Here is a 13,834-nt window from a genome sequence, read left to right on the forward strand (position 1 = left end):
GGGGAGGGTGGTAGGATGCAGGGCATGATTCATCTAATCAAATGAAAGTGCCTCTTTAGGAGGATGTGTGCTACTCCGGAGACTCTCCAGACTGGATCATCTGGATCTCTCTTTACAGGCTGAAGTGATTAGTTGTAGGTGTGTGTTTTGTAGCTGTCTCTGCTGCGCAGTTTTGAAGGGTGGGATTCAGCTGAGTTTAGTTCCCAGCATAAGGAGAGAGCCAAAGTGCTGTCTGAAAGAAGTATTTCATGTGACTTTGCACTGTTTTCTAGTTGCCATGAGTCTTACTTCAGTTTTGTAGCAGGAGAGCACAATTTCTATTGTTTCTAGTGCTTTACTTGTCAGATGTGAGTGTTCTGTACCTAGTATTCACTTCTGCTTGCATCGATTGTAACCAGGGTGCAGCCAAAGTCCTGATTTTTCCTGTGGTGCAGCAGTTCACAGAGGCCTTTGTTCAGGCCCTACAAATACCCGATGGACCCACATCAGACAGTGGCTTTAAGATGGAAGTCTTAAAGGTAAGTCACTTCAGACCGATTAAATAAAGAATCGAATAACAATACACTGTCAGATGTGCTGGAAAACAGAGAAACTTGAGTGCATGTCACCTCTCCTAGTATTGCTCATATTATGAATAGTGAAGGGTTTTGGCTCCCAGCACCATACATGGAAATAAATTGTTCTGCCTGTACTGAAGATACCTATGATGAGATCCATAGGGATCTGTCCATAAAATGATCCACAGGGATCGATTCATAACACCATCTGTCCTTGTCATTCACTGGTTGAAGACATCTTAGATGTATCTTGTTTGAACACCACGCTCAGTAGTTAAATACCTGTCTTTTCTAAAGATGCTGCAGAATTCTGCTGCAATGAAGTTTTAAAAGCTTATTATGTGCAGGTGCTTTTCTAGAGTTTGCCTGCTCTTTAATGCTAAATGATATCTGCAGAAGAGAGGTGGAAAGTCTTTGTATTCTCCTGGTTTCCTGGAGAAAAAAGATTGGATTGCAGAGCTCTATGTGCACGTAGCTCAGTGCGTGGGGACAAGAGTGCCAGTGTAGGTATGGAGATCCTTCAACAGCTGGGAAAGCACTGGAGTTCTGGGATGTGCTGCCTGCAACATGGGAAAGAAAAGAAAGCTCAAAAGCAGAAGTTGCAGAATCAAATCCAGATCTTTCATTTGCTTGCACACGTGCTGGGGTAAGCAAGACTTGGGTCAGAGTGTACAGGTTTCTGAAGATGGACAGCTGAGGCCCATTCAGCTGCGTTCCCTGAAGAAAACAATAAAGAAGAGTTATTGAAGACAAGCATCAAAAGTTTTTCATAATGACCAGCTTTGTACTGGAGCCATGAAAATAAATGCTGGGAGGATGCTGTTGTATTATACAAACTAGCAACTACTGAGTTCTGTGTTGTGGAACTCGTTTGCTTAGTGCTGTTAGAGGCAGCACTACCCTGGTTGTGGCATCCCGTCACTCCTCAGTAAGGGGCTGCAGGTATCGTACACTGGAAACAGCAGGAGCTTGTTTCTTATTGTGCAGCACCAAATGGAAGGGAGTTTGGGGTAGGATGTTGGCAGGTTTTGTTGAGAGAGTGTCTCCTGCTGGTTTTTGCCTTCCATTGGCTGTGCACTGGATTCCTGGGACAGTAATACATAGGAATGCTAACACGGAGGGGATGCTCTGGGATACTCTGCAGGGTGTAATCTCGATTTGCACAGGCTGCAGCTCAAGAATGGCTGAATCTGATTCCAGATACATGCATTGGGATGTTTAATGAGTAGAAGTAGTTTTCAGTCTACACGGAAAGCAGTTGTAATTGATAGTTTCTCTCTAACCATAGACCAGTTCTTCTGTTCTTGTTACATTCCTGCATTCTGTAGCCTTTTTTGTTATTTACGTAACAGCGCTTACTGGAATTGGAGCTGTTTGTACTTGTATGTCCACACTGATATACAGCAGTAGTCTCTTGAAAGATGTGACAGGCTGGGAGAGTATTTGAGGAAATGTCATCATGTTCTTGCTCTGTTCCTTAATTGTGTGTGGGCATCTGCTTTTGGCCACTCTTAGGTGGGTGCAATACAAGAAAGGATTTCGGTCTGAATACACCATTGTATGTTGGGTGGCATTGATGGCAGCAGAAAATCAGTATAGATTTAAACAGTAAATTTAGGAGATCTGCTGCTGGCAAGTGGTTTGTAGGAGGCTTTTTGTGGAGAGATGAGTTTTCTGGTTGTTGACTCAGGGCAATTCATGATTTTGTCACTTAGGGCTTCTGAGCTGATGATACCAATTTTCTAAGGGAAAAGGGATTCGGGTGAAAGACCCGTAAATTGCCTTCCCTTCCAGAAAAGTGGATTTTATAGTCATTGTAATGCAGAAGTAAGAGACCTCAAGGGATTAGTTAAGCCAGCTCTACAGATGAGATCATTACAGGAACCCCTTGAAATGCTGATGCAATGGAGGAGGGAATTGAGACTTTCTTTTGTAGTACGTTTTCAACCAGATGCGAACTCAGTCCTATGTTTTTTTCCTTAATGAAGTGCTGTGCAGCAAATGACAGGAAGATTTTTTTTTTTCCTTCCCTGTCTCTTGAGAGCTTTGCACTCCAAGGTTTGTGGAGTTCTTGGTGGAAACCAGAGGCAGCCCTGACCTAAAATGTCTTGCTTTCCATATAAGAACTTTATGCAGGACAGCGTCAAAAGCTTTAACAAATAATACTGAAGCATACGCGTCTGCCTGATCCTCTAGGACAGTTATCCTGTTTAAGAAAGTAAGTAGGTTGGATCACATCATGGCAAACCACTGATTGTTAATTTGTCCCCAATCTTTCCGAGTGTAGTTAGGAGTTCAGAAGCAATTATCAGCAGGAAAGTCAGTGCCTACAACCCGTGGAGGAGATGGCAGGTTTGGCCACAACAAAAAAACCCCATGAGGACTAGAACAAAATACCAGTAGTGCAATTCATTGTTTTGTTGTTTGATAGTTTAGCATGAATTAAATTGATATCTCTGAACGAGCTGCAACAAATGATTCTTGAATCCCAATTCCAACATTGTTGTTGAACATGCCACTATCGATTGTTTTGAGAGAAACAGAATGATTAAACATGACAGGTAACAGGGTTAAGGCAAACTTCATAACAAGGGAATACAAATACGATGTACTTAGTATGCAGTAGCTATATAAGAGCACCAATTAACCAACAGCCTAAAGCATCTTATAACCTTGCTGTAGAGCTTCTTCACTTACGCTTAAAATCTGCTCTTTTGACACCTGTATATTAGGTGGGTCAGAAAAGTTATGCTTATATTTTTTTGGTTTGGGAACAAATAATTAGTTACTAAATAATTACTCCTACTCTTTGTACTTCAATGAAAAACAAGGTGGTAACTGTGTCTTGGCATCAAATTTCCTAAGTTTATGAGCAAAGTTTATAACCTGCACCTGCTGCACTGTTACTGAACATTTAGCTTTAACATGCTCTCCTGCTGATGGCTAGCATATTTCTTAAGATTTTTATCCACAAATTTGGGGGTTTCTACTTGTGTCTTTAGACAGAGAAGGATGTGAAGCAAGAAAAGGCTTTAATACAGAGTGACTGTATAAGCAGATGCTGAGCAACTAGTGGAGATGTGGTTGGATGTTTGCTTCTGCAATAGCTGGAAGGGACTCAGGAGCTGTTGTGTCACTCCCCCAGTGGTGATTTCGGTGTGTCTGTGCGGTGACTCAGGCTGCAAGTGCGGGTACGGTTGGTTGTCACCTGGCTTGGCCATTAAATGTCCTTCTTGGGGAGCAGCTTGACTTTGCTCTGAAGAGAGATGGATAAGGATTTTCTTGGAGGATTAAATAGGTGGTGGAGCAGTATGTGGGGGTTGGCAGAGGAAGAGATCTGTAAAGCAGTTCTTCTAGCTCAAACAAGCGGTGGGATTTGTCAGAATGAAAGGCCAGGGGTTGAAATACAACACTTGACAGGAGAGAGTGCTCTTTTTTTAATGACTTGCACTGTGGGAAAGTGGTGAACTTGCAAATGCAGCCTTCTGTTGTTAGAACTGCAGAGCTATTCAACTGAAAAACTCTCGTACCGCTCCAGCAGTGCTTCCTGCAAGAGCGTCTTGGTGTGTAGCTTAGAAAAACTTGCATGGTGTTCATAAGTCGTGGCATATGGAACAAGTCCCATTAGATGCTACTGCGGCCATAGTCAGGGCATTGAGTTTGCAGCAGTCCTGCAGATCAGGTTCAGATTCTTTGCCAGCACCTGCATAAACTCTTTTTTTTCCTCCAGAGGCTGTTTTTTGTCAGCAGATTGTTTCTGTAATGCTTCTGTTGCCTCCTAGACTCGTTCTCAAACTTACGTATCTGGATTATTTCTGTCTGTCCACTCTTGACAGACACAGTGGCCACAATACAGATATTAGAATTCTGTTTAATTATTCTTTTTTTATTTCTATTAATGTACCCAATGCTGCAACCAAACAAACCGGACAAACTGTTCAGTTTAGTATTGGATAAGTCGAAGCAAACTCAGACCCGTATGTCTTGCAGAGGCTGCCAGTCGGGCAGTTTGAGGGGCTCTTCTGTACCCAATATAAAATAACTGGAGCTGTGCCCCTGTGGGGGGAGAACAGTGTCTGTTAGGTGGAGTGAGTTCTCTGACTTCTGGAGGATCCCAAAAGCTTCTTGGCAAGCATCAGTGAAAGGACTCCCCTAAATCAGGGTAATTGGCTTCATGAAACCCCAGGCACAGTGTGCTGTAGAGCTGTTGAGCTGCTCCCAAAACAGCCCCTGCGTCGGGCTGGCACAACTGCCTGTGTCTGCAGCTGAAATGGATGAGAGAATTGATCTGGGTGGGTGTTTCCATCTGCAACTATTCCCTGCATGCGCAAACAGATTGTTTGCATGTGTAGGAGTGTGGGAAATAGGCTGTGATCTGGTTTTACTTGATATTAGAGTTCATTGTCTGGGACAAGATAGCTTCCAGGTGGTAATTGTATCCAGACAGTGCTGCGCAGTGATGTGCTTCTGATCAGAGTCTATACCTTTCCATCAAATTATTGCATTGTCTTCGTTTCCAGAGTTGTACACCTCATGTTATCCCTTTGTTTCCCTGCAAAAGAGCAAATATGAAGAGGGGCCTGTTTGTCAGAGTTCATGCAAGTGAGGGGACTGCCTGGTCAGGAGGGAGAGGAGGAGACCTTAGTGGCAAGAAAACATTGGATTATCTCAATTTGTAATGAAACAGCAGACCATGATTTGAGTGTTTGATGATGGTTTTCTTGGTTTTCCTTCTGATTGATATTCTTTTTTGTTCCAGGCTGTGACAGCACTTGTGAAAAACTATCCAAAGCACATGGTTTCGTCAATGCAGCAGATCCTGCCCATTGTCTGGAATACCCTTACAGAAAGTGCCGCCTTATATCCTTTGTAGTGAATGGTTTTAACCAGAATAGAACAAGACAAACTCTGTCTCGTACACAGTAGTGACCTGAACACAGCTGAAGAGCACGGGACATGGAGTAGTCCGCCATTAACAGACAGAATATAGGCATCTATGGTGTAGGTGTGAAGACTTCAGGTAAAGGAAAATCTACAGTATCCCTTGCTACAGCAGTACTAATGGCTGGTTACACTTGCTGCTGGAGTTGATTTGCCTTTTGAATTTTATAACAGTCATTACTTCACGATCAGCCACATTAGAGGTGTTCTGTTGGTAGTTTTCCCAGTACTTGCAAACTGACAAGTCAAATATTTCCATATTGTTAACCTGAAACTTGCTTTTTTAGCCTTTTATAATAAGACAGTAATTGTAGAATACTGAGCCTTCTTGTTGCTTTTTCTGAATTTTGAGTATAAACACCAGAATTGCACACTGTGGTGTGATAATAGCATAAGGGTTGACTGAGCTTTTCCTCCCTAATTTAATAAGAATGACTGTTTTCCTAGAGATCTTAGATCTAGACCTTTTTATATCAAAGCTGCTTGCATAGTCTCGTGTTTCAGAATCCCGCTGTATATTGGGTGATAGGCTCTTGTAGAGTGAAAATGGTCAGGGAGTCCATAGAAGTAGAAGCACAGAATCATAGCCTTAGTCCTGGAGCAAGTAGAGGCTGTCTAGTTTCAAGGTCAGCTGGTTCTTTTTGCATTTTTTTAGACACCTGTTAAAATACAAGGAGCTGTTTGTTAAATTTTTGATGGTGTATTTCTCCCTCTCCTGGCCTGACTCCTGCTGCAGTCCTGCTGGCAGCTGAGCTGACAAAATAGGTTTTTGTTTGCAAAAGGAGAGAGTCTTGTCCTTCCTTCTCTTGTGTTTGCTCTGGTGTTTGTTGGACCTTCAATTAGCCATCCCCAAGCAAAGCTCCTTCCTTCCCACCCCCGGGTTAGTTTTCTGCCACTTCCCAGGGTGTGGGGCAGTGGAGAGGTCTGGCGAGGCGCAGGGCCAACCTAAGGTAGCACATGGGGTCATGGGGTGGCTCCTCACCCTTTGGCAGCAGTGAAGTATTGAATTGGCTCATTGTTCCCTGGAAGGAGTTGAGCCTGAGTGATTCCGTTCTTGTAATGTTTTAATGTAAATGAAGCTTTGGTTTACCTTGGAGGATTTGGTTTAAATGAATCAAATGACCTATATGATGTACTAAAGTGGTGTGGAAGTGGTCTGTGGAAGTGATGTTTGAAATGGGGCAATGGACAAAACCAGGAGCTCTGGGGCTTGTCTTCTCCCTGAAATACAGGACTGTGCATAAAGTCAAAGATTTTTTTTTAAGAAAGAAGACTTTCGTAGTTATCATGAAATTTAAGATAGGTACAGATTAATTCCTAAATAGATGTAGTTCTTTAGAAACATGCTTATTTACTTAACTCCATCCACTTATGTGAGAACAGAAGTAAATTACACAGAAGAGGTGGAGGACCCTGTGGATTCTGATGGTAAGAACTTGTTAAGCTGCACTTTTGCCTTCCCTTTTGAGGAGGAATGGACTTCCCTAGTATTATTGTTGTGAAGAGACTGAAACACCGTAGGAGATCGTGCTTAAAGGTACAGTTATGGTGTTAGAACAGTGTCCATCACTTCTTTGCAAGTTACGTGTGATGTTGATCAATGAAGCTGCATAATTTGAGTTTTCTAATGACTCAAGGACTGCAACAATTTTGCAGTAAAAATAATAGGACAAAAGAAAACCAAACAGGTTTTAGGTTGAGCTTGATCACTTTTAATGAGGCATGAGCGGTGAGGTGGGAAGAGAGCAGAAAGTGATGAAGTCAGACATCCTCCAGGGGTGGCTGCTGCCCTTCCTAGTCCAAGAGTAAGAATAAACATTATCTCGTCAGACAAGCTATCCGTTTGTAATTATATTTGACACCCATTTATACCTTTCTGTATGTTAGCATATTCAGTCATGTACTTTTGTTTTTTCCCCACTTCTTTGTTCAGGTGAAGTATTGGGCTTTGAAAACCTAGTGTTCAGCATATTTGAATTTGTTCATGCCTTGTTGGAAAACAATAAATTTAAAAGCACCGTGAAGAAGGCTTTGCCAGAGCTGATCTATTACATCCTCCTTTATATGCAGATCACAGAGGAGCAGGTGAGCACGTTTGTTTTGTGGAGGAAGCAAATGAGATGAGAGATTAAAACAACAAATGTCCTAGGAAGAGTTGCAGTGCATGGAAGCTGCTGTAATCTAGTAGGCTGTTCTGTCACTTTGCTGTGCCAGGAGTTAGGGCAATAGCATCCAAATGTTCCTAAATGGTGTAACGTGGGCAGCAAATCACAGAATCATAGGATAGTTTGGGTTGGAAGGGACCTTCAAAGATCATCTAGTCCAACCCCCTGCCATGAGCAGGGACATCTTTCACTAGATCAGGTTGCTCAAAGCCTCATCCAGCTTGACCTTGAACACTTTCAATGATGGGGCAGACACAGCTTGTCTGGGCAACATATTCCAGTGTCTCACCAACCTCATAGTGAAGAGTTTCTTCCATACATCTAACCTAAATCTGCCTTCTTTCAGATTAAAACCATTGCCCCTTGTTCTGTCACAACAGGGCCTGGTAAAAAGTTTCTCTCCATCTTTCTTGTAAGCTCCCTTTATACATTGAAAGGCTGCAGTAAGGTCTCCCCGGAGCCTCCTCCTCTCCAGGCTGAACAGCCCCAACACTCTGAAGCTTTCTTCCTTTGTTCCTTCATGAAGGCTTATGCTGTGAATGTGAGGATTATCATGCTGAAGGGGATAGCCAGTAGTAGTGTGAAATAATTTGTACTGAAATTCTACATGGCTTCTGGCCTCCCAAGCCTGACAGACACGATCTTTTTCTCTTGTTTAGGTAGGCATGCATAAAAACAGGCACTGTGTTAAAGATTCATCTGCTTCTCCCATTCCTCATCTGTAAATAACATTGTGTAGCATTGATTCCAGGCCAGTCATTAGTTCTGTCAAATTCTGCTCTCAAATGAGGAGCAGAAGAGCAAGATGAGCTAGAACAGAGAAGGTTGCTTCTTTTCAAAGGTTTCTCCAGTAAAATATAAGAAAAGTCAGTCGAAAACAGCAACTTCTTACGGCAGAGAAAAATTCTGCGTTTTGCAAAACTGACATTACCGGCAATAGAAAAGCTCCCTTTTAGCCTTGGTGTTCTGAATTCTTCATCCACCCTATCCTTCTCGTCTGCTTTCTGTTTCAGATAAAAGTTTGGACTGCGAATCCACAACAGTTTGTGGAGGATGAAGATGATGATACTTTTTCCTATACAGTGAGGATTGCTGCACAGGATCTGTTGCTGGTATGAAATGTGTTCCACATTAAGATGCAACCAAAATAGTAATAACAGATAATAAACCTAGCTTCTCGAAGGGCATTTGGAGAAAAGACCAGCTTTGAAAAGTCTATACAAATAAGCGTTACCGTTTCCTTCTGCACAGGCTGTGGCTGCTGATTTCCAGAACGAGAGTGCAACTGCTTTGGCTGCAGCAGCTACAAGGCATTTACAAGAAGCTGAGCAGGCTAAAAACAATGGCGCTGAACACTGGTAAGGAGATGGGGCACCAGGGAATGACGCTGATACAAATGGCAAGTTCTTTTGCAGCGTTGGGTACAGGACAATTTAATTACTTTTTTTTGTGTGACATTGCCGCTGGTGGACAAGGATGAAATTTGAGAAAGAGGAAAAAGTAGTACAGCAGTTCTGGAGCCAGATTGCAATTTTTAATGTTACTTGGGGGTAGGAGGAGAGAGCTCAACTGCAAGAGTACCTGGTTGCTGTTCCGTAACTCTTCTCTCTTGGTTTTACAGTTCATTAGTTTAGTGTTTGTGCTTATTTTGAATATTAGTGTCAGAGTAGCCACCCTCTATAGCGAGAAGCAACTGACCGTCAGAGGAATCAGACATGGAGTCCTTGTCTGCCTTAATTGTGTAAGTTTTAAAGTAGGTTATTTGCTTCACAAATAAAACCAAGGAAAAGTGGTGTTTGCCCGTAACCCTATTTTATCATAATTAACATGCGTTAATGCAAAAAAAGACATATTTAGACTTTTAATGGGCTGGGTATCACAGTGCTTCTGCACATAGAGTAATCAAGCAAGGGACAGCTGGAGATGGAAGCCTTCATAGAAAAGTCTCATTTCTTTTTTTTATTATGGGAACAAAATTGGTTCATGAAGCAACAATTATTCAACAGGTATTTTAGAAAGTAATGGAGAATGCTGCTATCCTGGGTGAGTTTCCAAGCCCCCAGCTTGCAGAGTTTTGCGAATGTTCATTTATTGCAGAGCCTTTTTCAATTCTCTGCTTTGGGATCAAGAAAATAGATAGACCAAAAAATTGTAATGGTTTCACTTCAGAGTTTTTATTTATTTATTGAGGTAATGGTGGTGGAAAAATCTAAAGGCATCTGAATTCTTTTGCAGGTGGAAAATACACGAAGCTTGTATGCTGGCCCTGGGCTCTGTGAAGTCTATTATTACAGACAGTGTGAAGAATGGTAGAATCCATTTTGATATGCATGGCTTCCTCACAAATGTTGTTCTTGCAGACCTCAACCTTTCAGGTACGTTGGGCCTTGGCATTACTCAGAGTTACTGCTGAGTGCCAGGCCTTGGAAATCTCTTACAAACAAAAGTGTCTGATGTGTCAGGTTGCTGTATGCGTGTGGTGGTGTGAAATGCAGTTGTGCCACATTGTGCATGTGAAAGGGTGTAAATCTTATCTTGTGAGTTCACGCGTGCTACCAGGTCTAATACAAGGCTTTTAAAGGTGGGACACTATGCTTTCAGTTGAAACTTAGTGTTGGCTGGGTGCTTGAGCCTGTAGGGCTTGGAGAGGGAAGGACCATTGCTTGGGGAACTTGGTGGAAAAGAGCTGCTCTGTTGTCTTGTATCTGCTTCTGGGAAAGGCACCAGCAGTGTTTAACAGGCTTCAGAATTCCTGCAGCACCGTACCATCCCGGCTTTTTTTTGCACTAAGGCTGATGCTAGTTGTAGCACGTGAGTTCAAATAATACTCTTAGCTGAGTGGAATCCTGTTATTGGGAACTCTGCAGGCTTCTGCTTACTGTGTTATCGTGCATCCCCCCTGTGCTCGGCACTGGTGAGGTCCAACCGCGAATACCGTGTTCAGTTTTGGGCCCCTCGCTACAGGAAAGACATTAAGATTCTGGAGTGAGTCCAGAGAAGGGCAGTGGAGCTGGTGAGGGTCTGGAGCACAAGTCTTACGAGGAGCATCTGAGGGAGCTGGGGTTGTTCAGTCTGGAGAAAAGAAGGCTGAGGGGAGACCTTCTCGCTCTCCACAGCTCCCTGAAAGGAGGGGATAGCCAGGTGGGAGTCTGTCTCTTCTCCCAAGGAACAGGCGATAGGACAAGAGGAAGTGGCCTCAAGTTGTTCCAGGGGAGGTTTAGACCGGATATTAGGAGGATTTTCTACACCGAAAGGGTTGTCAAGCATTGAACAGGCTGCCCACGGAAGTGGTGGAATTGCCATCCCTGGAGGTATTTAAAAGACGGGTAGACGTGGTGCTGAGGGACACGGTTTAGTGGTGGGTTTGGCAGTGTTAGGTTAACGGTTGGACTCAATGATCTGAAAGGTCCCTTCCAACCTAAACAATTCTATGATTCTATCAGTGTGCAAGAAAGTCAAAGAGTTAGTAAAAGTCAAACCTCAAAAGCTCTTGGAAATAATTAAAATTTGAGATGTTTAAGCCAATATGAGCATTGTTGATGAGTCCACATTAAGTTGTGTCAGTGCAGAAAAAAACCTGCTGGATGCTTTCGTCAAAGAAACATTTCTATTGCCTATTACAAAGAAGGGGTTTTTTTTGAGTTAATTTTGAATGAAGTAGTAGTGTGCAAAGTGCATAGTGTGCAATGCGTGTTTAAAAAAAAAAAAAAAAAAACACAAAAAGACCCCACACAAAATGAACACGCCCAACCTCAGCTATTTACATATATTTACATGCATTTACATATGTGGTATTGGGCTGTAAATGCTAATGTGCTCTAGAAAGAGCTCCTGGAGTCATTATATAGATAGTTCTCAAAGGATGTCCATTTAATGCTCAGTAATGGTAATAAGACAAAGGTATCTTGCTTTTTATGATACTTGCTAAAACACAAAGCTTGTTCTCTTGCTATACATCTTGCATGGAGTTTTTTATGTCCTCATCTTAAAATTAATACTTGCAGGAGTATAAATAATGGCAGTAAAGGTGCTGAGAGATAAAGAGCATTATCTGTTTGAGGATAGCCTAAATAGATAAGGATACTTTTAGCCTGAAAAGGCAGAAGGGTTAAGTGCCATAAAGATACCTCATACCTTGAGAAGTGTAAACAGGTGAGTAGATAACGAGTAGTCACTGTCTGTCTGGTGCGGTTGAACCTTATCTTCTGTAATTACAAGGTGATGGCTGGAAAGCAGAAAAGTAATCTGTAGAAGATCCCTGTATAGGTGCTGTTTCTCTAATTCTTCCCCCTAAGCTTCTGCTATTTGCTGCTGTTGGGGACAGACATTGAGTTAGAAGAATAGGAATTACTGAAAAAGGCTTCATTCTGTTCCTTTCCTTTTGTTCTGATGATCACTAAAGCATGTATTGCTGTATTGATGAACAAATTCAAGTGTAACTAGTTGAGGGAAGAAGTTTGTTTTAAAGGAATGAGAAAATATTTTTTGAAATACCTAAGAAAATAAACTAGATTCTGCCCATCGGTAAAAATTCCTTGTATGCCTGCATACCGATCTTACCGTTTTACTACAAGGATGACAAAATTTTGGAATAATGGATGGAAGCAGCTGTAATTTCAAACTCATAAGGCGCACTCTAAAACCCCTGGGGTTTTTTGTTTTGTTTCAGTGTCTCCTTTTCTCCTGGGTCGTGCTCTGTGGGCCGCCAGCCGTTTTACAGTGGCTATGTCTCCAGAACTAATCCAGCAGTTCTTGCAGGCTACTGTCAGTGGTCTGCATGAAACCCAACCTCCTTCTGTCCGAATCTCTGCAGTCAGAGCTATCTGGGGGTAAGTAAACCCTAAGATACTCCAAAGCTCCAGGGATGGGTGGTATAAATTACACTTATAAAACTGTCTGTATAGACTGTATAGTATTTGCTTTGAATAAAATAGATGTCAAGTTAAAAACTGTAAGCAAACAGGTTCAAAATAGATTAACTCTAATGAGGAATATGAAATTGAGGTTCAAGGTTGGCTACAATAAAGTGTTATAATTGATACAGTCCCAAAGAGAAGCAGAACTAGGTAGTGATGGAAAGCGTAAAAATGAAACCAGGATTACTCCTATTAAGTCACAAAGGTGGCTGAAGGACATAATTCCGGCTTGTGGAACAAATCACAGCAATAAGGAATGTTTTGGGGTGGGGTGGGTGGGTGTTGGCATCGTGTTTTTGTAAATAAGTTGCAAGAAGATCCTGCTGTATTGATCCTAATGTGAAATAAACACACCCACAAAAAACATGCAAAACAACTACTCTTCTCCACCCCCCGGAATCACCTTGGTCTTATGTTTGTTCTGAAATGATAATAAAGGCAGAGACTTAAACTTAGCTTTTCCTGAAATTGTTTTTTTCTTCCCTAGCTCACTTTTAGAACATGGTGATTAAAGACATTGTAAGCAGCAAGTCTCTCTCTCAGACTATTTTTTCCCTCAAGGATTATTTTATCCATCGATGGGCAGTTCTTAAGAGAGAATTCTGTCTAAAATGTGGTGGAAGCTTTTAACATCACTTGGATCAACTCTGCTTCTGCGAACCATTGTGGGTGAAATGAGGAGGAATGATAGCTGCCATCAAGGAATAATAGTAGACTGGTGGGGAGAAGTCCTAGAGGAGTGAAATTAAGGAAGAAGAATAGGTGGGGTGAAATAACCCCTTATATGTCGTCTAGTGTTAAACTTATAAATCACTTTCATATATTCGATATGTATTTTTATGTCACAAATTTCTTGTCTAGCTACTGTGACCAGCTGAAGATCTCCGAGAGCACCCACGTGTTGCAGCCTTTCCTTCCTAGCATCCTTGATGGACTGATCCACTTGGCAACTCAGTTCAGTTCGGAGGTCCTAAACCTTGTGATGGAGACGCTGTGCATTGTCTGTACGGTGGACCCAGCATTTACAGCAAGTGTGGAGAACAAAATCTGCCCCTTCACGATTGCGATATTTCTGAAGTACAGTAATGGTATGCATTCGAGTTACATTCTCAAAGTACGGTTGGTTTCGCTACTGAATGCTGCTGCTGAAAACTTAATAAATGATAACTTGAACGAACATCGATTCATTAAATGGTAAAGCTAGAAGGGAAACTTGCTGCTTTGCCTATTCAAAATCGTGGTAGCAAAAATTGAG

The 13,834-nt window shown here is 42.1% G+C and overlaps 1 protein-coding gene across 1 annotated transcript in view; it reads left to right on the forward strand.

Annotated features, from left to right (window-relative positions):
- The window catches only part of IPO9 (importin 9), a 41,167-nt gene that overhangs the window by 14,525 nt on the left and 12,808 nt on the right, over nucleotides 1-13,834 (forward strand). Inside the window, exons 7-15 of the mRNA XM_074564103.1 lie at nucleotides 399-518; nucleotides 5,317-5,417; nucleotides 6,868-6,926; nucleotides 7,432-7,583; nucleotides 8,677-8,775; nucleotides 8,915-9,021; nucleotides 9,899-10,038; nucleotides 12,333-12,492; nucleotides 13,441-13,667. Coding sequence (XP_074420204.1) covers nucleotides 399-518; nucleotides 5,317-5,417; nucleotides 6,868-6,926; nucleotides 7,432-7,583; nucleotides 8,677-8,775; nucleotides 8,915-9,021; nucleotides 9,899-10,038; nucleotides 12,333-12,492; nucleotides 13,441-13,667 — 1,165 coding nt within the window. The remainder of the gene's footprint in view (nucleotides 1-398; nucleotides 519-5,316; nucleotides 5,418-6,867; nucleotides 6,927-7,431; nucleotides 7,584-8,676; nucleotides 8,776-8,914; nucleotides 9,022-9,898; nucleotides 10,039-12,332; nucleotides 12,493-13,440; nucleotides 13,668-13,834) is intronic.

This window comes from Larus michahellis, chromosome 21 (genome assembly GCF_964199755.1).
Source record: "Larus michahellis chromosome 21, bLarMic1.1, whole genome shotgun sequence".
Taxonomy (NCBI): domain Eukaryota; kingdom Metazoa; phylum Chordata; class Aves; order Charadriiformes; family Laridae; genus Larus; species Larus michahellis.